Below are 22633 nucleotides of genomic sequence, written 5' to 3' on the forward strand. Positions count from 1 at the left end.
TACTGATACTTCTCTTGCCTTTTGCTTGGCTGTTGCATCATCGCACTGATCAGAGGGGACTTTAGGAGGGCTTGTCATTTCTGTTTGCTCTCATGATTAAATATTGGTCCATATATGTTTTATCCATTATGCTTGGCATCCTCGAAGTAATTGAGTAGCAGTTTAATTTAGTTTACTGGTTGACTGATCAGTTAGTTTCCATGGCTGCTACTTTGCGAACATTTACAACTGGGTGTTTTAAATGTTTTGTTGTTGGATTAAATGCTCTGTAGCTCTAAATGTTGCAGTAGTTACTCCATAGTTCTCCTGAATGAATTTTCCAAACACTGAAAAAAAAATTAGTTAACAATTATGCAATAACATCATAATTTAAAGCAGCAATCTAAAATGTCTTAAATACAAAAAAAATTCTCCCATTTGTTCCTGCCCTGGTTATATTATATATAATATATTACTATTATTTTGCTCTCTTTTGAATAGCTTGAAGATTTTGGTAATGAACAAACATGATCTGCCAATTTATAACACACATTTGCTGTAATGAAAAGGTGTTTTTTTTTTTACATGGTGTAGGAAGGAAGCCACTTTCAGTGTCCTGCTGTTGTTGACGTCCTTTCTACTTCAGTGCATCCCTCAGTTCCTGTTTATCTCAGGTTATCAAATAGAAGTAGGAGGTTCACATCTGAGCTTTGGTGATTTAGAACAGATGTTCCTGCTTAATCATTTGTTTTTTCATGATTTACTCAATTTACTTTAGAAAACTTTCAAGTCACGTTTACAAGTAAACAGAGGAAATATTGACCTCAGTGAACAAATGGTCAAAATGTCACTATTAAACTCATGTAATGTCCTCACTCACTTCTGTCCTTTGTCCCTTGTGTTGTCTTTGTGTGTGTCTTTGCGTGTCAGTCTGATAACCTACACTGAGCAGTACATGGAGTATGACCCGTTTGTGACTTCACCAGAACCGTCCAACCCCTGGACCAGCGATGATCCCTCCTTCTGGGATCTGGAGGCCAGGTACAAAACCAGAAACCACAGTAGTCTCACTTACACAGGCAGCGAACAATTCAAGTCTGTTTCTCTGAATAATTTAACTGGCAGTTCAGAGTCATTGCTCCTAGGTTTTCTAGAAACATAATCCTGGAGTTAAACACTGACACAGTCCTGTGTGTGCTGACATTTTTAGTCTTCAGACTTAAACCCCTTAAAATGTGTTCAAATTTCTTTTCACCCAACAAAAATATCTCTTTTGTTCATTTTGCATCTTCTAACTTATTTTTCTGCTTGAATATTCTTAGCTGCTCAAACATTTAAACTACCTCAGGTGAGTGGGATGAAATGTGCCTGACCTGAGAAGTGCACACTGCAAAAAAACAAACAAACAAACAAACAAACAAACAAACAAACAAACAAAAAATAACTTTCCTTCCTAAAAAGTTACTTTTATTGATTTATTGAATTCTAAAACTCTTATTTTCTGAAAACCAAATCTGCTGGAGTTGCAAGACCTTGTCAGCCTGTTTTTAATACAAACTTTCTTTGAGAAGTTTACACAAACGAGTATTAGTATGTTGAACCGACACAGAATAAAGCAGATCTGATTTAACAACATTACTCTGTCAAAGCTCTGGATATTTACAGGTAATAAATTAATTCTCATTTTCTGAAGTAGCAAAAAGAAACTCAGAAGTCACTCAGCTCAATCAATCTAAATCAAATAACCCACCTCTGCTTATGTGTAACAGACAAATGTAAGACCTCATCATGTGAAATTAATGATCATCCACTAACTTGGTGTCTATAGGTATGAAAGTAATAAACTGAAGTGTTATCTCTCTGAGAGGGCGGTCACAGCTCTCAGCAAGTTGCACTATGCTGAATTCCTGGCTTGTCTGAATTATTCAGGAATTAATTAGAGCAGATGTATAATCATTGTGCCTAATGTGGCTTAATAATTCAGCTGAATTGATTAATTGCATGATACGAGAAAATATTCCCCAGAGAGATGAAAATGATTGGATTTCAGATGAACATTGTCATAGTGCCCAGCTTTCAAGACCCCAATGTCACATCAACATCTGCCCTTCAAGATGCCTCAGAGACCAATGGAATTTTTAGGTTCTAATTCTTACTCTTTCCTCTGTAGTCATCTGTCAGCCGTCCTCACACCGAGCTTCTTTCCACCATTTCCCTGTAATTTAATCTCTTTTAATCTCTTTTTAATCTTGACCTCGATCCCTGCTGCACCTTCAGGTGGATGTTTATACTGCCTCCATCTCTCTGCCTCTCTCACTCACTCTCCATCCTCTCCCATCTCTCCCCAGTAGGGAGCCCAGTCAGCAGAGGGTGAAGAAGTGGGGTTTCTCTCTGGAGGAGGCCCTGAAAGACCCCGCAGGACAGGAGCTCTTCCTCAAGTTCCTGGAGTCAGAGTTTAGCTCAGAAAACCTGCGGTGAGCACACAAGAAGCTTCAGTAATTATCTTAAACATTTTTATGTTATGGTGATTTTCGTCGGTTCACGAAAACTTTTCACATTCGCTGTTCCACACATGCTGTGCTCCAGAGAGTGAGAAAAATCATGTGGTACACAGTGGAGATCCACTTTACATTTAGGGCTTGCTGTGAATGATTAGAGGAGAGTGGTGTTTTTAAGTGAAAGTTCTTCTGCATTTCAGAAACGTGTTCAAAAACCCTGTAAATGTCCTCTGAGTTTTTCTGACATGATTCAGTGTAAGTTTCACTGTTCGCGCATTTTTACTTGTGGTTATGTATTGTGAATATAACAGTTGTTCAAAAGCTTTCACTGCTCTGAAAATAGCCAAAAAACACAGATTTTTCTTTGGCATCTCTATTGTTCCAGCCTACCACTTCAGCCCACTTGCACACCATAAACATAGGAAGAACTTTAACAAGTGAAGGTTTTCCGCATCCCAGTTGTTTGGAAAAGTACCTGAGATAGAAAACTTGAATACACAAAGAAAAGGAGACAGAAAACAGAGGATCTTGTTGAGCTGCATTGTTGCACAGATTATCTTTTCACTTGGAAGTATAATAACTTTCTGATTTTTCACAGCAAGAAGCATCTATAACTGGTTTCTTTGGAAGGATTTTATTACCAAGACTAAATTTATGAGTTGGAATTTTCACAGCAATTGCTGAGAAAAAAAAAAGATTCAGCTACTGAACATGTGGGGGAAGAAAAGGTTTATAAAAAATAGATAAAATGCTGCTTCAGTGATTCCCGTTGGAAGAGTGGGTATTAAAAGAGCAGCACAGAGTAATACAATCAATCAATCATACTTTATTTATATATCACCTTTCAAACAAATCAAATGCAATTCAAAGTGCTTCACAGGTGACTGACAAAATGTAGGATGTTAAAATGGATTTAGAGATTAATGCACACCACAACAACCATAGATAAATAATAAAGAAATAAAAATAAAAAATAAAAATATGAAAAAACAAAAACAAAATACCATTACAGTAGTGTAGACAGACAGTGACACATGCTGGTGGGAATATTTAAGTCTGTGGGTGTTCTGCCTCCTAGAGAGGGGATCGATAATACTCTCATGTGGGTATCATAAACTTGAAGCTGTGGACAACAGTTGTTTAGCTTAGCTTAGCATGGAAACCTGGAAATGGGGGAAACAGTTAGCTTGGCTCTGTTGAAATGTAAGAAAATCACCCATCAGCACTGCTAGATCTCATCAATCAATGTGTTATATCTCATTACTTTAATCCAAGCAAGGGAAAAAAATATCAAGTTATGCAGCTGGACAAAACCAGGGTAGCTGTTACCCGATTTCAAGTTTTCATGCTAAGCTAAGCTAACCATCTGTTGGCTGTTGCCTTATATTTCCTATACAGCCATGAGAGTGGTATCTAATTTTCTTGTGTAACTCTCTGCAAGAAAGTATTTGAGATACATCCTCGAAACAGCAAACATCACACACATTCATACACATCTAGGCCTACGGCATCCAAAGATAACACATGCAGGTAGCAAACAGCAACAGCGCAGCTAATCACCCATATCCTATAAATCAGAGGCTGGGGAAAGCACCTTGCAGCTGTTAGAGATGACCACTCTCCCTAAATGTGTGTGCGCTTACATGCATATGTGTGCTTTTTCTTGATTTAATGAGGTTGTTGATTTCACAGAGTTGTTGTTTATTGATTCACAGTATATTAAATTCATCCTTCATTTAGACATACAGATTCATGCTATTAGGAGAGAAAGACTTGTTAGGAATCACAGAGTCTGGGGATGAACTGTGAGAGAGAGCATGGAGGTGGTGGATACCTCTGAGCTAGAGGGAGATAACACGCATGCACACACAGAAACACACACATTCACACACAGTATGAGAGGGAGAGCATGGACCCTTATCACTCTTCACCCCCTGGCTGTCCCACCAGTCTCTTCACCCCCTATAATCTCTCCTGTTCTCCTCTTCTGGCCCTTTAATTGCTTTTGCTTTTATAAGGGAGCTTGTGGAGGAGCACGACAGAGAGTGAGTGACAGTGAGTGTGAAAAAGACCAAGAGAGAGAGAGAGAGACGTTTTTCTCTATATTGCTGAACCAGTCCACAGATCAATATAGATACAAACTAATATTGGAGGCAGTCAGCCGGTGGCTCTCTGCTGCCTCTGGTGTTTAACACAGTTGAAGACCTGCATAAATTACACTGTATATCCACTACAGTGTGAGAATGCCTGAGTGAAATGTCTAAAATTAAAGCCATAAAGTGTTAAACAAGACCACAGGAAGTAAATTTGACAATGTTTAGGTAAAAATAAATGGTTTTGGCCACTTTATCTGTTTACAAAAAAAAAAGAAAATCAATAATATTAAAAAGTTTAAAATTTTGTTGTTTGTAATCCACATTTTTCTCTGGATTGCATTGAACGAGAACATCACATAATAAAGGAAAGGAAAAAAATCGTATTCTCATATAATAATGTTAAATCTTAAAATTGCAATTCTCCCAAAATGAGTGAAATGAAACATGACATTTTGATTGTTTTAGTCATTTGGAACACATATTCATCAGTATCTGTAAGGCTTAGGCTCAGGTTGACAAAAAAGACATTTCTCTTTGTGTGATTTCCTGTAAACTTTAATTATTCTGCCGTGTAGATTTGTCTCTCATTTTAAGAAATATAAGATTTTGATGATATACCTTAGAATTAAAGATGATTAATATAGGTACCCAGTATGAAAGTGGTCAGTCTATATCTCTCATCTCTCAGAGACAAATATCTTGGCACACGCATCAGATTGTTTAAACGCAAGTCACATCATTACTGTATATGATGTGTGTATTATTTATACTGTTTCAGGTTCTGGTTGGCGGTGCAGGACCTGAAGAGGATGCCCCAGCAGGAAGTCGCACAGAGGGCGCAGGAAATTTGGGCAGAGTTCCTGGCAGAGGGAGCACCCAGCTCCATCAACCTGGACTCCCACAGCTATGAACGCACCAGCCAGAACCTGAAAGACCCAGGGCGATACAGCTATGAGGACGCACAGGTGGGGAAATATAAAACACGGGGATAAAGAGTATAGGGACAGGTTAAGCAAATTTATTCCACTGACAGATGTTTTTCTACATCCTTGTTTAATAGTAATGCAATAACAAAGTAATGCAATAACAACAATAACAATATTAAAGTACTCATCATTATTCTGTGGACCCCACATGAACCCTACACTGACTCCAGTTATAACATTTCCAGTTTTATTTCATAGTATAATTGTAAAAAAAAAAAACCCAACTGAAATCCCTTTAAAATCTCATTCACTCCCATACCCACACACAGGAATAACAGTCTCTACAACTGGCATTTAAAAAATTGCATTCAAATAACAGAGCGAGAAAATAATCTATGTAGTTAAATGCCATGCAGAGTCCCTTTTGGTGATGCAAGAGCCAAAGCACCTTATTCTCACCTGTCAGCTGAAAGGTTAACCTGTCCAGCTGAAATGAAATTCACTTCAGTACACATACATACAATAATACACCTGCTGCCTTTTAATGTACAGAATCTACTGGCTAAAGAGTGAACCTCTACACACCCATTGGCAGCTGACAAGTTGAATAGAATTAAAAGGTGGATTTATTGACATCTGTTCAATTCAATTTTCATCACAATTCTGGCATTACACATTATATTTATTCGTCCTGACCTATTACTATTTACCCATCTATCTATTTGTTACCTCACTGGGTAAGAGGTAAGAGGTGGTGATATACCCAGGACAGGTTTCTTGGTTGGCAATAGCCAAGCAATTTTTACATTATTGTTGATAGTAAATTAAATAAAATGGCCTGAAAATGTCATAAAAATGGTCATAGTACAGTAAGGCGTCAAAATCGGGCAAAAAAGTCAAAAAAAATTTTTGACCTCAAAATGTCATAAAAAACGTCATAGTATAGTAAGGCGTCAAAATCGGGCAAAAAAAAAAAACATTTTTTTGACCTCAAAATGTCATAAAAAACGTCATAGTATAGTAAGGCTTCAAAATCGGACCAAAAAAGTCCAAAATTTTTTTGACCTCAAAATGTCATAAAAAACGTCATAGTATAGTATGGCGTTTTTTTCGGGCAAAAAAAGTCAAAATTTTTTTTGACCTCAAAATGTCATAAAAAACGTCATAGTATAGTATGGCGTTTTTTTCGGACAAAAAAAGTCAAAAATTTTTTTGACCTCAAAATGTCATAAAAAACGTCATAGTATAGTATGGCGTTTTTTTCGGGCAAAAAAAGTCAAAATTTTTTTTGACCTCAAAATGTCATAAAAAACGTCATAGTATAGTATGCCGTTTTTTTCGGCCAAAAAAAGTCAAAAAAATTTTTGACCTCAAAATGTCATAAAAAACGTCATAGTATAGTGTGGCGTTTTTTTCGGACAAAAAAAGTCAAAATTTTTTTTGACCTCAAAATGTCATAAAAAACGTCATACTATGGTATGGCGTTTTTTTCGGACAAAAAAAGTCAAAAAAATTTTTGACCTCAAAATGTCATAAAAAACGTCATAGTATAGTAAGGCGTCAAAATCGGACAAAAAAAGTCAAAATTTTTTTTGACCTCAAAATGTCATAAAAAACGTCATAGTATAGTAAGGCGTCAAAATCGGACAAAAAAAGTCAAAAAAATTTTTGACCTCAAAATGTCATAAAAAACGTCATAGTATAGTATGGCGTTTTTTTCGGGCAAAAGTCAAAATTTTTTTTGACCTCAAAATGTCATAAAAAACGTCATAGTATAGTATGGCGTTTTTTTCGGGCAAAAAAAGTCAAAAAATTTTTTGACCTCAAAATGTCATAAAAAACGTCATAGTATAGTAAGGCGTCAAAATCGGACAAAAAAAGTCAAAAAAAAATTTGACCTCAAAATGTCATGAAAAACGTCATAGTATAGTATGGCGTTTTTTTCGGGCAAGAAAAGTCAAAATTTTTTTTGACCTCAAAATATCATAAAAAACGTCATAGTATAGTAAGGCGTAAAAATCGGACAAAAAAAGTCAAAAAAAAATTTGACCTCAAAATCTCATGAAAAATGTCATAGTATAGTATGGCGTTTTTTTCGGGCAAGAAAAATCAAAATTTTTTTTGACCTCAAAATGTCATAAAAAACGTCATAGTATAGTAAGGCGTTTTTTTCGGCCCAAAAAAGTCAAAAATTTTTTTGACCTCAAAATGTCATAAAAAACGTCATAGTATAGTAAGGCGTTTTTTTCGGCCAAAAAAAGTCCAAAAATTTTTTGACCTCAAAATGTCATAAAAAACGTCATAGTATAGTATGGCGTTTTTTTCGGGCAAGAAAAGTCAAAAATTTTTTTGACCTCAAAATGTCATAAAAAACATCATTGTATAGTAAGGCGTCTAAATCTGAAGAAAAAATTCAAAATTTTTGTTGACCTCAAAAAGTCATAAAAAACGTCATAGTATAGTAAGGCGTTTTTTTCGGCCCAAAAAAGTCAAAAAATTTTTTGACCTCAAAATGTCATAAAAAACGTCATAGTATAGTATGGCGTTTTTTTCGGGCAAGAAAAGTCAAAAATTTTTTTGACCTCAAAATGTCATAAAAAACGTCATTGTATAGTAAGGCGTCAAAATCGGACAAAAAAGTCAAAATTTTTTTTGACCTCAAAATGTCATAAAAAACGTCATAGTATAGTAAGGCGTTTTTTTCGGCCAAAAAAAGTCAAACATTTTTTTGACCTCAAAATGTCATAAAAAACGTCATAGTATATTATGGCGTTTTTTTCGGGCAAGAAAAGTCAAAAATTTTTTTTTACCTCAAAATGTCATAAAAAACGTCATTGTATAGTAAGGTGTCAAAATCGGACAAAAAAGTCAAAAAAAAATTTGACCTCAAAATGTCATGAAAAACGTCATAGTATAGTAAGGCGTTTTTTTCGGCCAAAAAAGTCAAAAAAATTTTTGACCTCAAAATGTCATAAAAAACGTCATAGTATAGTATAGCGTTTTTTTCGGGCAAGAAAAGTCAAAAATTTTTTGACCTCAAAATGTCATTAAAAACGTCATTGTATAGTAAGGCGTCAAAATCGGACAAAAAAAGTCAAATTTTTTTTGACCTCAAAATGTCATAAAAAACGTCATAGTATAGTAAGGCGTCAAAATCGTCCAAAAAAAAGTCAAAAAAATTTTTGACCTCAAAATGTCATAAAAAACGTCATAGTATAGTAAGGCGTCAAAATCGGACAAAAAAAGTCAAAAATTTTTTTGACCTCAAAATGTCATAAAAAACGTCATAGTATAGTATGGCGTTTTTTTCGGCCAAAAAAAGTCCAAAAATTTTTTGACCTCAAAATGTCATAAAAAACGTCATAGTATAGTAAAGCGTTTTTTTCGGCCAAAAAAAGTCAAAAAAAATTTTGACCTCAAAATGTCATAAAAAACGTCATAGTATAGTAAGGCGTTTTTTTTGGCCAAAAAAAGTCAAATTTTTTTTTGACCTCAAAATGTCATAAAAAACGTCATAGTATAGTAAGGCGTTTTTTTCGGCCAAAAAAAGTCAAATTTTTTTTTGACCTCAAAATGTCATAAAAAACGTCATAGTATAGTATGGCGTCAAAATCGGACAAAAAAAAGTCAAAATTTTTTTTGACCTCAAAATGTCATAAAAAACGTCATAGTATAGTAAGGCGTCAAAATCGGACAAAAAAAGTCAAAAAATTTTTTGACCTCAAAATGTCATAAAAAACGTCATAGTATAGTAAGGAGTCAAAATCGGCCAAAAAAAGTCAAAAAATTTTTTGACCTCAAAATGTCATAAAAAACGTCATAGTATAGTAAGGCGTCAAAATCGGCCAAAAAAAGTCAAAAAATTTTTTGACCTCAAAATGTCATAAAAAACTTCATAGTATAGTATGGCGTTTTTTTCGGGCAAGAAAAGTCAAAATTTTTTTTGACCTCAAAATATCATAAAAAACGTCATAGTATAGTAAGGCGTTTTTTTCGGCCAAAAAAAGTCAAAAATTTTTTTGACCTCAAAATGTCATAAAAAACGTCATAGTATAGTAAGGCGTTTTTTTCGGCCAAAAAATGTCAAATTTTTTTTTGACCTCAAAATGTCATAAAAAACGTCATAGTATAGTAAGGCGTTTTTTTCGGCCAAAAAAAGTCAAATTTTTTTTTGACCTCAAAATGTCATAAAAACGTCATAGTATAGTAAGGCGTTTTTTTTGGCCAAAAAACGTAAACATTTTTTTTGACCTCAAAATGTCATAAAAAACGTCATTGTATAGTAAGGTGTCAAAATCGGACAAAAAAGTCAAAAAAAAATTTGACCTCAAAATGTCATGAAAAACGTCATAGTATAGTAAGGCGTTTTTTTTCGGCCAAAAAAAGTCAAAAATTTTTTTGACCTCAAAATGTCATAAAAAACGTCATAGTATATTATGGCGTTTTTTTCGGGCAAGAAAAGTCAAAAATTTTTTTTTACCTCAAAATGTCATAAAAAACGTCATTGTATAGTAAGGTGTCAAAATCGGACAAAAAAGTCAAAAAAAAATTTGACCTCAAAATGTCATGAAAAACGTCATAGTATAGTAAGGCGTTTTTTTCGGCCAAAAAAGTCAAAAAATTTTTTGACCTCAAAATGTCATAAAAAACGTCATAGTATAGTATAGCGTTTTTTTCGGGCAAGAAAAGTCAAAATTTTTTTGACCTCAAAATGTCATTAAAAACGTCATTGTATAGTAAGGCGTCAAAATCGGACAAAAAAAGTCAAATTTTTTTTGACCTCAAAATGTCATAAAAAACGTCATAGTATAGTAAGGCGTCAAAATCGTCCAAAAAAAAGTCAAAAAAATTTTTGACCTCAAAATGTCATAAAAAACGTCATAGTATAGTAAGGCGTCAAAATCGGACAAAAAAAGTCAAAATTTTTTTTGACCTCAAAATGTCATAAAAAACGTCATAGTATAGTAAGGCGTCAAAATCGGACAAAAAAAGTCAAAAATTTTTTTGACCTCAAAATGTCATAAAAAACGTCATAGTATAGTAAGGAGTCAAAATCGGCCAAAAAAAGTCAAAAAATTTTTTGACCTCAAAATGTCATAAAAAACGTCATAGTATAGTAAGGCGTCAAAATCGGCCAAAAAAAGTCAAAAAATTTTTTGACCTCAAAATGTCATAAAAAACTTCATAGTATAGTATGGCGTTTTTTTCGGGCAAGAAAAGTCAAAATTTTTTTTGACCTCAAAATATCATAAAAAACGTCATAGTATAGTAAGGCGTTTTTTTCGGCCAAAAAAAGTCAAAAATTTTTTTGACCTCAAAATGTCATAAAAAACGTCATAGTATAGTAAGGCGTTTTTTTCGGCCAAAAAATGTCAAATTTTTTTTTGACCTCAAAATGTCATAAAAAACGTCATAGTATAGTAAGGCGTTTTTTTCGGCCAAAAAAAGTCAAATTTTTTTTTGACCTCAAAATGTCATAAAAACGTCATAGTATAGTAAGGCGTTTTTTTTGGCCAAAAAACGTAAACATTTTTTTTGACCTCAAAATGTCATAAAAAACGTCATTGTATAGTAAGGTGTCAAAATCGGACAAAAAAGTCAAAAAAAAATTTGACCTCAAAATGTCATGAAAAACGTCATAGTATAGTAAGGCGTTTTTTTTCGGCCAAAAAAAGTCAAAAATTTTTTTGACCTCAAAATGTCATGAAAAACGTCATAGTATAGTATGGCGTTTTTTTCGGGCAAGAAAAGTCAAAATTTTTTTTGACCTCAAAATATCATAAAAAACGTCATAGTATAGTAAGGCGTCAAAATCGGACAATAAAAGTCAAAAAAAATTTGACCTCAAAATCTCATGAAAAACGTCATAGTATAGTATGGCGTTTTTTTCGGGCAAGAAAAGTCAAAAATTTTTTTGACCTCAAAATGTCATAAAAAACGTCATAGTATAGTAAGGCATTTTTTTCGGCCAAAAAAAGTCAAAAAAAGTTTTGACCTCAAAATGTCATGAAAAACGTCATAGTATAGTATGGCGTTTTTTTCGGGCAAGAAAAGTCAAAAATTTTTTTGACCTCAAAATGTCATAAAAAACGTCATTGTATAGTAAGGCGTCAAAATCGGACAAAAAAAGTCAAAAAAAAATTTGACCTCAAAATGTCATGAAAAACGTCATAGTATAGTATGGCGTTTTTTTCGGGCAAGAAAAGTCAAAATTTTTTTTGACCTCAAAATGTCATAAAAAACGTCATAGTATAGTAAGGTGTCAAAATCGGACAAAAAAAGTCAAAAATTTTTTTGACCTCAAAATGTCATAAAAAACGTCATAGTATAGTAAGGCGTTTTTTTCGGCCAAAAAAAGTCCAAAAATTTTTTGACCTCAAAATGTCATAAAAAACGTCATAGTATAGTAAAGCGTTTTTTTCGGCCAAAAAAAGTCAAAAAAAATTTTGACCTCAAAATGTCATAAAAAACGTCATAGTATAGTAAGGCGTCAAAATCGGACCAAAAAAGTCCAACATTTTTTTGACCTCAAAATGTCATAAAAACGTCATAGTATAGTAAGGCGTTTTTTTTGGCCAAAAAACGTAAACATTTTTTTTGACCTCAAAATGTCATAAAAAACGTCATTGTATAGTAAGGCGTCAAAATCGGACAAAAAAGTCAAAAAAAAATTTGACCTCAAAATGTCATGAAAAACGTCATAGTATAGTATGGCGTTTTTTTCGGGCAAGAAAAGTCAAAATTTTTTTTGACCTCAAAATGTCATAAAAAACGTCATAGTATAGTAAGGTGTCAAAATCGGACAAAAAAAGTCAAAAATTTTTTTGACCTCAAAATGTCATAAAAAACGTCATAGTATAGTAAGGCGTTTTTTTCGGCCAAAAAAAGTCCAAAAATTTTTTGACCTCAAAATGTCATAAAAAACGTCATAGTATAGTAAAGCGTTTTTTTCGGCCAAAAAAAGTCAAAAAAAATTTTGACCTCAAAATGTCATAAAAAACGTCATAGTATAGTAAGGCGTCAAAATCGGACCAAAAAAGTCCAACATTTTTTTGACCTCAAAATGTCATAAAAACGTCATAGTATAGTAAGGCGTTTTTTTTGGCCAAAAAACGTAAACATTTTTTTTGACCTCAAAATGTCATAAAAAACGTCATTGTATAGTAAGGTGTCAAAATCGGACAAAAAAGTCAAAAAAAAATTTGACCTCAAAATGTCATGAAAAACGTCATAGTATAGTAAGGCGTTTTTTTTCGGCCAAAAAAAGTCAAAAATTTTTTTGACCTCAAAATGTCATAAAAAACGTCATAGTATAGTATAGCGTTTTTTTCGGGCAAGAAAAGTCAAAATTTTTTTGACCTCAAAATGTCATTAAAAACGTCATTGTATAGTAAGGCGTCAAAATCGGACAATAAAAGTAAAAAAAAATTTGACCTCAAAATGTCATGAAAAACGTCATAGTATAGTATGGCGTTTTTTTCGGGCAAGAAAAGTCAAAATTTTTTTTGACCTCAAAATGTCATAAAAAACGTCATAGTATAGTAAGGCATTTTTTTCGGCCAAAAAAAGTCAAAAAAAGTTTTGACCTCAAAATGTCATGAAAAACGTCATAGTATAGTATGGCGTTTTTTTCGGGCAAGAAAAGTCAAAAAATTTTTTGACCTCAAAATGTCATAAAAAACGTCATTGTATAGTAAGGCGTCAAAATCGGACAAAAAAAGTCAAAAAAAAATTTGACCTCAAAATGTCATGAAAAACGTCATAGTATAGTATGGCGTTTTTTTCGGGCAAGAAAAGTCAAAATTTTTTTTGGCCTCAAAATATCATAAAAACGGTCATAGTATAGTAAGGCGTCAAAATCGGCCAAAAAAAGTCAAAAAAAAATTTGACCTCAAAATCTCATGAAAAATGTCATAGTATAGTATGGCGTTTTTTTTGGGCAAGAAAAGTCAAAATTTTTTTTGACCTCAAAATGTCATAAAAAACGTCATAGTATAGTAAGGCGTTTTTTTCGGCCCAAAAAAGTCAAAAATTTTTTTGACCTCAAAATGTCATAAAAAACGTCACAGTATAGTAAGGTGTCAAAATCGGACAAAAAAAGTCAAAAATTTTTTTGACCTCAAAATGTCATAAAAAACGTCATAGTATAGTAAGGAGTCAAAATCGGCCAAAAAAAGTCAAAAAAAAATTTGACCTCAAAATCTCATGAAAAATGTCATAGTATAGTATGGCGTTTTTTTTGGGCAAGAAAAGTCAAAATTTTTTTTGACCTCAAAATGTCATAAAAAACGTCATAGTATAGTAAGGCGTTTTTTTCGGCCCAAAAAAGTCAAAAATTTTTTTGACCTCAAAATGTCATAAAAAACGTCATAGTATAGTAAGGTGTCAAAATCGGACAAAAAAAGTCAAAAATTTTTTTGACCTCAAAATGTCATAAAAAACGTCATAGTATAGTAAGGCGTTTTTTTCGGCCAAAAAAAGTCCAAAAATTTTTTGACCTCAAAATGTCATAAAAAACGTCATAGTATAGTAAAGTGTTTTTTTCGGCCAAAAAAAGTCAAAAAAAATTTTGACCTCAAAATGTCATAAAAAACGTCATAGTATAGTAAGGCGTTTTTTTCGGCCAAAAAAAGTCAAATTTTTTTTTGACCTCAAAATGTCATAAAAAACGTCATAGTATAGTAAGGCGTTTTTTTCGGCCAAAAAAAGTCAAAAATTTTTTTGACCTCAAAATGTCATAAAAAACGTCATAGTATAGTAAGGCGTTTTTTTCGGCCAAAAAAAGTCAAATTTTTTTTTTACCTCAAAATGTCATAAAAAACGTCATAGTATAGTAAGGCGAATTTTTTGGCCAAAAAAAGTCAAAAATTTTTTTGACCTCAAAATGTCATAAAAAACGTCATAGTATAGTAAGGCGTCAAAATCGGCCAAAAAAAGTCAAAAAATTTTTTGACCTCAAAATGTCATAAAAATCTTCATAGTATAGTAAGGCGTCAAAATCGGCCAAAAAAAGTCCAAAAATTTTTTGACCTCAAAATGTCATAAAAAACGTAATAGTATAGTAAGGCGTTTTTTTCGGCCAAAAAAAGTCAAATTTTTTTTTGACCTCAAAATGTCATAAAAAACGTCATAGTATAGTAAGGCGTTTTTTTCGGCCAAAAAAAGTCAAATTTTTTTTTGACCTCAAAATGTCATAAAAAACGTCATAGTATAGTAAGGCGTCAAAATCGGACAAAAAATGTCAAAATTTTTTTTGACCTCAAAATGTCATAAAAAACGTCATAGTATAGTAAGGCGTCAAAATCGGACAAAAAAAGTCAAAAAAATTTTTGACCTCAAAATGTCATAAAAAACGTCATAGTATAGTATGGCGTTTTTTTCGGGCAAAAAAAGTCAAAATTTTTTTTGACCTCAAAATGTCATAAAAAACGTCATAGTATAGTAAGGCTTCAAAATCGGACCAAAAAAGTCCAAAATTTTTTTGACCTCAAAATGTCATAAAAAACGTCATAGTATAGTATGGCGTTTTTTTCGGCCAAAAAAAGTCAAAAATTTTTTTGACCTCAAAATGTCATAAAAAACGTCATAGTATAGTAAGGCGTTTTTTTCGGCCAAAAAAAGTCAAATTTTTTTTTTACCTCAAAATGTCATAAAAAAACGTCATAGTATAGTAAGGCGTTTTTTTTGGCCAAAAAACGTAAACATTTTTTTTGACCTCAAAATGTCATAAAAAACGTCATAGTATAGTAAGGCGCCAAAATCGGCCAAAAAAAGTCCAAAAATTTTTTGACCTCAAAATGTCATAAAAATCTTCATAGTATAGTAAGGCGTCAAAATCGGCCAAAAAAAGTCCAAAAATTTTTTGACCTCAAAATGTCATAAAAAACGTAATAGTATAGTAAGGCGTTTTTTTCGGCCAAAAAAAGTCAAATTTTTTTTTGACCTCAAAATGTCATAAAAAACGTCATAGTATAGTAAGGCGTTTTTTTCGGCCAAAAAAAGTCAAATTTTTTTTTGACCTCAAAATGTCATAAAAAACGTCATAGTATAGTAAGGCGTCAAAATCGGACAAAAAATGTCAAAATTTTTTTTGACCTCAAAATGTCATAAAAAACGTCATAGTATAGTAAGGCGTCAAAATCGGACAAAAAAAGTCAAAAAAATTTTTGACCTCAAAATGTCATAAAAAACGTCATAGTATAGTATGGCGTTTTTTTCGGGCAAAAAAAGTCAAAATTTTTTTTGACCTCAAAATGTCATAAAAAACGTCATAGTATAGTAAGGCTTCAAAATCGGACCAAAAAAGTCCAAAATTTTTTTGACCTCAAAATGTCATAAAAAACGTCATAGTATAGTATGGCGTTTTTTTCGGCCAAAAAAAGTCAAAAATTTTTTTGACCTCAAAATGTCATAAAAAACGTCATAGTATAGTAAGGCGTTTTTTTCGGCCAAAAAAAGTCAAATTTTTTTTTTACCTCAAAATGTCATAAAAAAACGTCATAGTATAGTAAGGCGTTTTTTTTGGCCAAAAAACGTAAACATTTTTTTTGACCTCAAAATGTCATAAAAAACGTCATAGTATAGTAAGGCGCCAAAATCGGCCAAAAAAAGTCCAAAAATTTTTTGACCTCAAAATGTCATAAAAATCTTCATAGTATAGTAAGGCGTCAAAATCGGACAAAAAAAGTCAAAAAATTTTTTGACCTCAAAATGTCATAAAAAACGTAATAGTATAGTAAGGCGTCAAAATCGGACAAAAAAAGTCAAAAAATTTTTTGACCTCAAAATGTCATAAAAAACGTCATAGTATAGTAAGGCGTCAAAATCGGACAAAAAAAGTCAAAAATTTTTTTGACCTCAAAATGTCATAAAAAACGTCATAGTATAGTAAGGCGTCATAATCGGGCAAAAAAAGTCAAAAATTTTTTTGACCTCAAAATGTCATAAAAAACGTCATAGTATAGTAAGGCGTCAAAATCGGGCAAAAAAAGTCAAAAATTTTTTTGACCTCAAAATGTCATAAAAAACGTCATAGTATAGTAAGGCGTTTTTTTCGGCCAAAAAAAGTCAAATTTTTTTTGGACCTCAAAATGTCATAAAAAACGTCATAGTATAGTAAGGCGTCAAAATCGGCCAAAAAAAGTCAAAAAATTTTTTGACCTCAAAATGTCATAAAAAACTTCATAGTATAGTATGGCGTTTTTTTCGGGCAAGAAAAGTCAAAATTTTTTTTGACCTCAAAATGTCATAAAAAACGTCATAGTATAGTAAGGCGTTTTTTTCGGCCAAAAAAAGTCAAAAATTTTTTTGACCTCAAAATGTCATAAAAAACTTCATAGTATAGTAAGGCGTTTTTTTCGGCCAAAAAATGTCAAATTTTTTTTTTACCTCAAAATGTCATAAAAAACGTCATAGTATAGTAAGGCGTTTTTTTCGGCCAAAAAAAGTCACATTTTTTTTTGACCTCAAAATGTCATAAAAAACGTCATAGTATAGTAAGGCGTTTTTTTCGGCCAAAAAAAGTCAAATTTTTTTTTGACCTCAAAATGTCATAAAAAACGTCATAGTATAGTAAGGCGTTTTTTTCGGACAAAAAATGTCAAAATTTTTTTTTGACCTCAAAATGTCATAAAAAACGTCATAGTATAGTAAGGCGTCAAAATCGGCCAAAAAAAGTCAAAAAATTTTTTGACCTCAAAATGTCATAAAAATCTTCATAGTATAGTAAGGCGTCAAAATCGGACAAAAAAAGTCAAAAAATTTTTTGACCTCAAAATGTCATAAAAAACGTCATAGTATAGTAAGGCGTCAAAATCGGACAAAAAAAGTCAAAAATTTTTTTGACCTCAAAATGTCATAAAAAACGTCATAGTATAGTAAGGCGTTTTTTTAGGCCAAAAAAAGTCAAATTTTTTTTTGACCTCAAAATGTCATAAAAAACGTCATAGTATAGTAAGGCATTTTTTTTGGCCAAAAAACGTAAACATTTTTTTTGACCTCAAAATGTCATAAAAAACGTCATAGTATAGTAAGGCGTCAAAATCGGCCAAAAAAAGTCAAAAAATTTTTTGACCTCAAAATGTCATAAAAATCTTCATAGTATAGTAAGGCGTTTTTTTCGGCCAAAAAAAGTCAAAATTTTTTTTGACCTCAAAATGTCATAAAAAACGTCATAGTATAGTAAAGCGTCAAAATCGGACAAAAAAAGTCAAAAATTTTTTTGACCTCAAAATGTCATAAAAAACGTCATAGTATAGTAAGGCGTTTTTTTCGGCCAAAAAAAGTCAAATTTTTTTTTACCTCAAAATGTCATAAAAAACGTAATAGTATAGTAAGGCGTTTTTTTCGGCCAAAAAAAGTCAAATTTTTTTTTGACCTCAAAATGTCATAAAAAACGTCATAGTATAGTAAGGCGTCAAAATCGGACAAAAAAAGTCAAAAATTTTTTTGACCTCAAAATGTCATAAAAAACGTCATAGTATAGTAAGGCGTTTTTTTTGGCCAAAAAGTGTCAAATTTTTTTTTGACCTCAAAATGTCATAAAAAACGTCATAGTATAGTAAGGCGTCAAAATCGGACAAAAAAAGTCAAATTTTTTTTTGACCTCAAAATGTCATTAAAAAACGTCATAGTATAATAAGGCGTCAAAATCGGCCAAAAAAAGTCAAAAAATTTTTTGACCTCAAAATGTCATAAAAAAACGTCATAGTATAGTAAGGCGTTTTTTTCGGCCAAAAAAAGTCAAATTTTTTTTTGACCTCAAAATGTCATAAAAAACGTCATAGTATAGTAAGGCGTCAAAATCGGACAAAAAAAGTCAAATTTTTTTTTTACCTCAAAATGTCATAAAAAACGTCATAGTATAGTAAGGCGTTTTTTTCGGCCAAAAAAAGTCAAAATTTTTTTTGACCTCAAAATGTCATAAAAAAACGTCATAGTATAGTAAGGCGTCAAAATCGGACAAAAAATGTCAAAATTTTTTTTGACCTCAAAATGTCATAAAAAACGTCATAGTATAGTAAGGCGTCAAAATCGGCCAAAAAAAGTCAAAATTTTTTTTGACCTCAAAATGTCATAAAAAACGTCATAGTATAGTAAGGCGTTTTTTTCGGCCAAAAAAAGTCAAAATTTTTTTTGACCTCAAAATGTCATAAAAAACGTCATAGTATAGTAAAGCGTCAAAATCGGACAAAAAAGTCAAAAATTTTTTTGACCTCAAAATGTCATAAAAAACGTCATAGTATAGTAAGGCGTCAAAATCGGACAAAAAAAGTCAAAAAATTTTTTGACCTCAAAATGTCATAAAAAACGTCATAGTATAGTAAGGCGTTTTTTCGGCCAAAAAAAGTCAAATTTTTTTTTTACCTCAAAATGTCATAAAAAACGTCATAGTATAGTAAGGCGTTTTTTTCGGCCAAAAAAAGTCAAATTTTTTTTTGACCTCAAAATGTCATAAAAAATGTCATAGTATAGTAAGGCGTTTTTTTCGGCCAAAAAAAGTCAAATTTTTTTTTGACCTCAAAATGTCATAAAAAACGTCATAGTATAGTAAGGCGTCAAAATCGGCCAAAAAAAGTCAAAAAATTTTTTGACCTCAAAATGTCATAAAAAACTTCATAGTATAGTAAGGCGTCAAAATCGGACAAAAAAAGTCAAAAATTTTTTGACCTCAAAATGTCATAAAAAACGTCATAGTATAGTAAGGCGTTTTTTTCGGCCAAAAAAACGTAAACATTTTTTTTGACCTCAAAATGTCATAAAAAACGTCATAGTATAGTAAGGCGTCAAAATCGGCCAAAAAAAGTCAAAAATTTTTTTGACCTCAAAATGTCATAAAAAACGTCATAGTATAGTAAGGCGTTTTTTTCGGCCAAAAAAAGTCAAATTTTTTTTTGACCTCAAAATGTCATAAAAAACGTCATAGTATAGTAAGGCGTCAAAATCGGACAAAAAAAGTCAAAAAATGTTTTGACCTCAAAATGTCATAAAAAACTTCATAGTATAGTAAGGCGTCAAAATCGGACAAAAAAAGTCAAAAAAATTTTTTGACCTCAAAATGTCATAAAAAACGTCATAGTATAGTAAGGCGTTTTTTTCGGCCAAAAAAAGTCAAATTTTTTTTTGACCTCAAAATGTCATAAAAAACGTCATAGTATAGTAAGGCGTTTTTTTAGGCCAAAAAACGTAAACATTTTTTTTGACCTCAAAATGTCATAAAAAACGTCATAGTATAGTAAGGCGTCAAAATCGGACAAAAAAAGTCAAAACATTTTTTGACCTCAAAATGTCATAAAAAACGTCATAGTATAGTATGGCGTCAAAATCGGACAAAAAAAGTCAAAATTTTTTTTGACCTCAAAATGTCATAAAAAACGTCATAGTATAGTAAGGCATTTTTTTCGGCCAAAAAAAGTCAAATTTTTTTTTTACCTCAAAATGTCATAAAAAACGTCATAGTATAGTAAGGCGTTTTTTTCGGCCAAAAAAAGTCCAAAAATTTTTTGACCTCAACATGTCATAAAAAACGTCATAGTATAGTAAGGCGTTTTTTTCGGCCAAAAAAAGTCAAATTTTTTTTTGACCTCAAAATGTCATAAAAAACGTCATAGTATAGTAAGGCGTCAAAATCGGACAAAAAAAGTCAAAACATTTTTTGACCTCAAAATGTCATAAAAAACGTCATAGTATAGTAAGGCGTCAAAATCGGACAAAAAAGTCAAAATTTTTTTTGACCTCAAAATGTCATAAAAAACGTCATAGTATAGTAAGGCGTTTTTTTCGGCCAAAAAAAGTCAAATTTTTTTTTGACCTCAAAATGTCATAAAAAACGTCATAGTATAGTAAGGCGTCAAAATCGGACAAAAAAGTCAAAAAATTTTTTGACCTCAAAATGTCATAAAAAACGTCATAGTATAGTAAGGCGTTTTTTTCGGCCAAAAAAAGTCAAAAATTTTTTTGACCTCAAAATGTCATAAAAAACATAATAGTATAGTAAGGCGTTTTTTTCGGCCAAAAAAAGTCAAATTTTATTTTTGACCTCAAAATGTCATAAAAAACGTCATAGTATAGTAAGGCGTCAAAATCGGCCAAAAAAAGTCAAAAATTTTTTTGACCTCAAAATGTCATAAAAAACGTCATAGTATAGTATGGCGTCAAAATCGGACAAAAAAAGTCAAAATTTTTTTTGACCTCAAAATGTCATAAAAAACGTCATAGTATAGTAAGGCGTTTTTTTCGGCCAAAAAAAGTCCAAAAATTTTTTGACCTCAAAATGTCATAAAAAACGTCATAGTATAGTAAGGCGTTTTTTTCGGCCAAAAAAAGTCAAATTTTTTTTTGACCTCAAAATGTCATAAAAAACGTCATAGTATAGTAAGGCGTCAAAATCGGACAAAAAAAGTCAAAACATTTTTTGACCTCAAAATGTCATAAAAAACGTCGTAGTATAGTAAGGCGTCAAAATCGTCCAAAAAAAGTCAAAAAATTTTTTGACCTCAAAATGTCATAAAAAACGTCATAGTATAGTAAGGCGTTTTTTTCGGCCAAAAAAAGTCAAAAATTTTTTTGACCTCAAAATGTCATAAAAAACATAATAGTATAGTAAGGCGTTTTTTTCGGCCAAAAAAAGTCAAATTTTATTTTTGACCTCAAAATGTCATAAAAAACGTCATAGTATAGTATGGCGTCAAAATCGGACAAAAAAAGTCAAAATTTTTTTTGACCTCAAAATGTCATAAAAAACGTCATAGTATAGTAAGGCGTCAAAATCGGACAAAAAAAGTCAAATTTTTTTTTGACCTCAAAATGTCATAAAAAACGTCATAGTATAGTAAGGCGTTTTTTTCGGCCAAAAAAAGTCAAAATTTTTTTTGACCTCAAAATGTCATAAAAAACGTCATAGTATAGTAAGGCGTCAAAATCGGACAAAAAAAGTCAATTTTTTTTTTGACCTCAAAATGTCATAAAAAACGTCATAGTATAGTAAGGCGTCAAAATCGGACAAAAAAAGTCAAAAAATTTTTTGACCTGAAAATGTCATAAAAAACGTCATAGTATAGTAAGGCGTTTTTTTCGGCCAAAAAAAGTCAAATTTTTTTTTACCTCAAAATGTCATAAAAAAACGTCATAGTATAGTAAGGCGTTTTTTTCGGCCAAAAAAAGTCAAATTTTTTTTTGACCTCAAAATGTCATAAAAAACGTCATAGTATAGTAAGGCGTCAAAATCGGACAAAAAAAGTCAAATTTTTTTTTGACCTCAAAATGTCATAAAAAACGTCATAGTATAGTAAGGCGTCAAAATCGGACAAAAAAAGTCAAAAATTTTTTTGACCTCAAAATGTCATAAAAAACGTCATAGTATAGTAAGGCGTCAAAATCGGACAAAAAAAGTCAAAACATTTTTTGACCTCAAAATGTCATAAAAAACGTAATAGTATAGTAAGGCGTCAAAATCGGACAAAAAAAGTCAGATTTTTTTTTGACCTCAAAATGTCATAAAAAACGTCATAGTATAGTAAGGCGTCAAAATCGGACAAAAAAAGTCAAATTTTTTTTGACCTCAAAATGTCATAAAACACGTCATAGTATAGTAAGGCGTCAAAATCGGACAAAAAAAGTCAAAAAATTTTTTGACCTCAAAATGTCATAAAAAACGTCATAGTATAGTATGGCGTCAAAATCGGACAAAAAAAGTCAAATTTTTTTTTGACCTCAAAATGTCATAAAAAACATAATAGTATAGTAAGGCGTCAAAATCGGACAAAAAAAGTCAAAAAATTTTTTGACCTCAAAATGTCATAAAAAACGTCATAGTATAGTAAGGCGTTTTTTTCGGCCAAAAAAAGTCCAAAAATTTTTTGACCTCAACATGTCATAAAAAACGTCATAGTATAGTAAGGCGTTTTTTTCGGCCAAAAAAAGTCAAATTTTTTTTTGACCTCAAAATGTCATAAAAAACGTCATAGTATAGTAAGGCGTCAAAATCGGACAAAAAAAGTCAAAACATTTTTTGACCTCAAAATGTCATAAAAAACGTCATAGTATAGTAAGGCGTCAAAATCGGACAAAAAAAGTCAAAAAATTTTTTGACCTCAAAATGTCATAAAAAACGTCATAGTATAGTAAGGCGTCAAAA

General features: G+C 31.6%; 1 protein-coding gene across 1 annotated transcript in view; it reads left to right on the plus strand.

Moving 5' to 3' along the window:
* LOC121199506 (regulator of G-protein signaling 6-like) overlaps positions 1–22633 on the plus strand; it is a 106995-nt gene that overhangs the window by 60367 nt on the left and 23995 nt on the right. Inside the window, exons 14-16 of the mRNA XM_041064252.1 lie at positions 910–1020; positions 2328–2453; positions 5352–5538. Coding sequence (XP_040920186.1) covers positions 910–1020; positions 2328–2453; positions 5352–5538 — 424 coding nt within the window. The remainder of the gene's footprint in view (positions 1–909; positions 1021–2327; positions 2454–5351; positions 5539–22633) is intronic.

Source organism: Toxotes jaculatrix, chromosome 19 (genome assembly GCF_017976425.1).
Source record: "Toxotes jaculatrix isolate fToxJac2 chromosome 19, fToxJac2.pri, whole genome shotgun sequence".
NCBI lineage: Eukaryota > Metazoa > Chordata > Actinopteri > Toxotidae > Toxotes > Toxotes jaculatrix.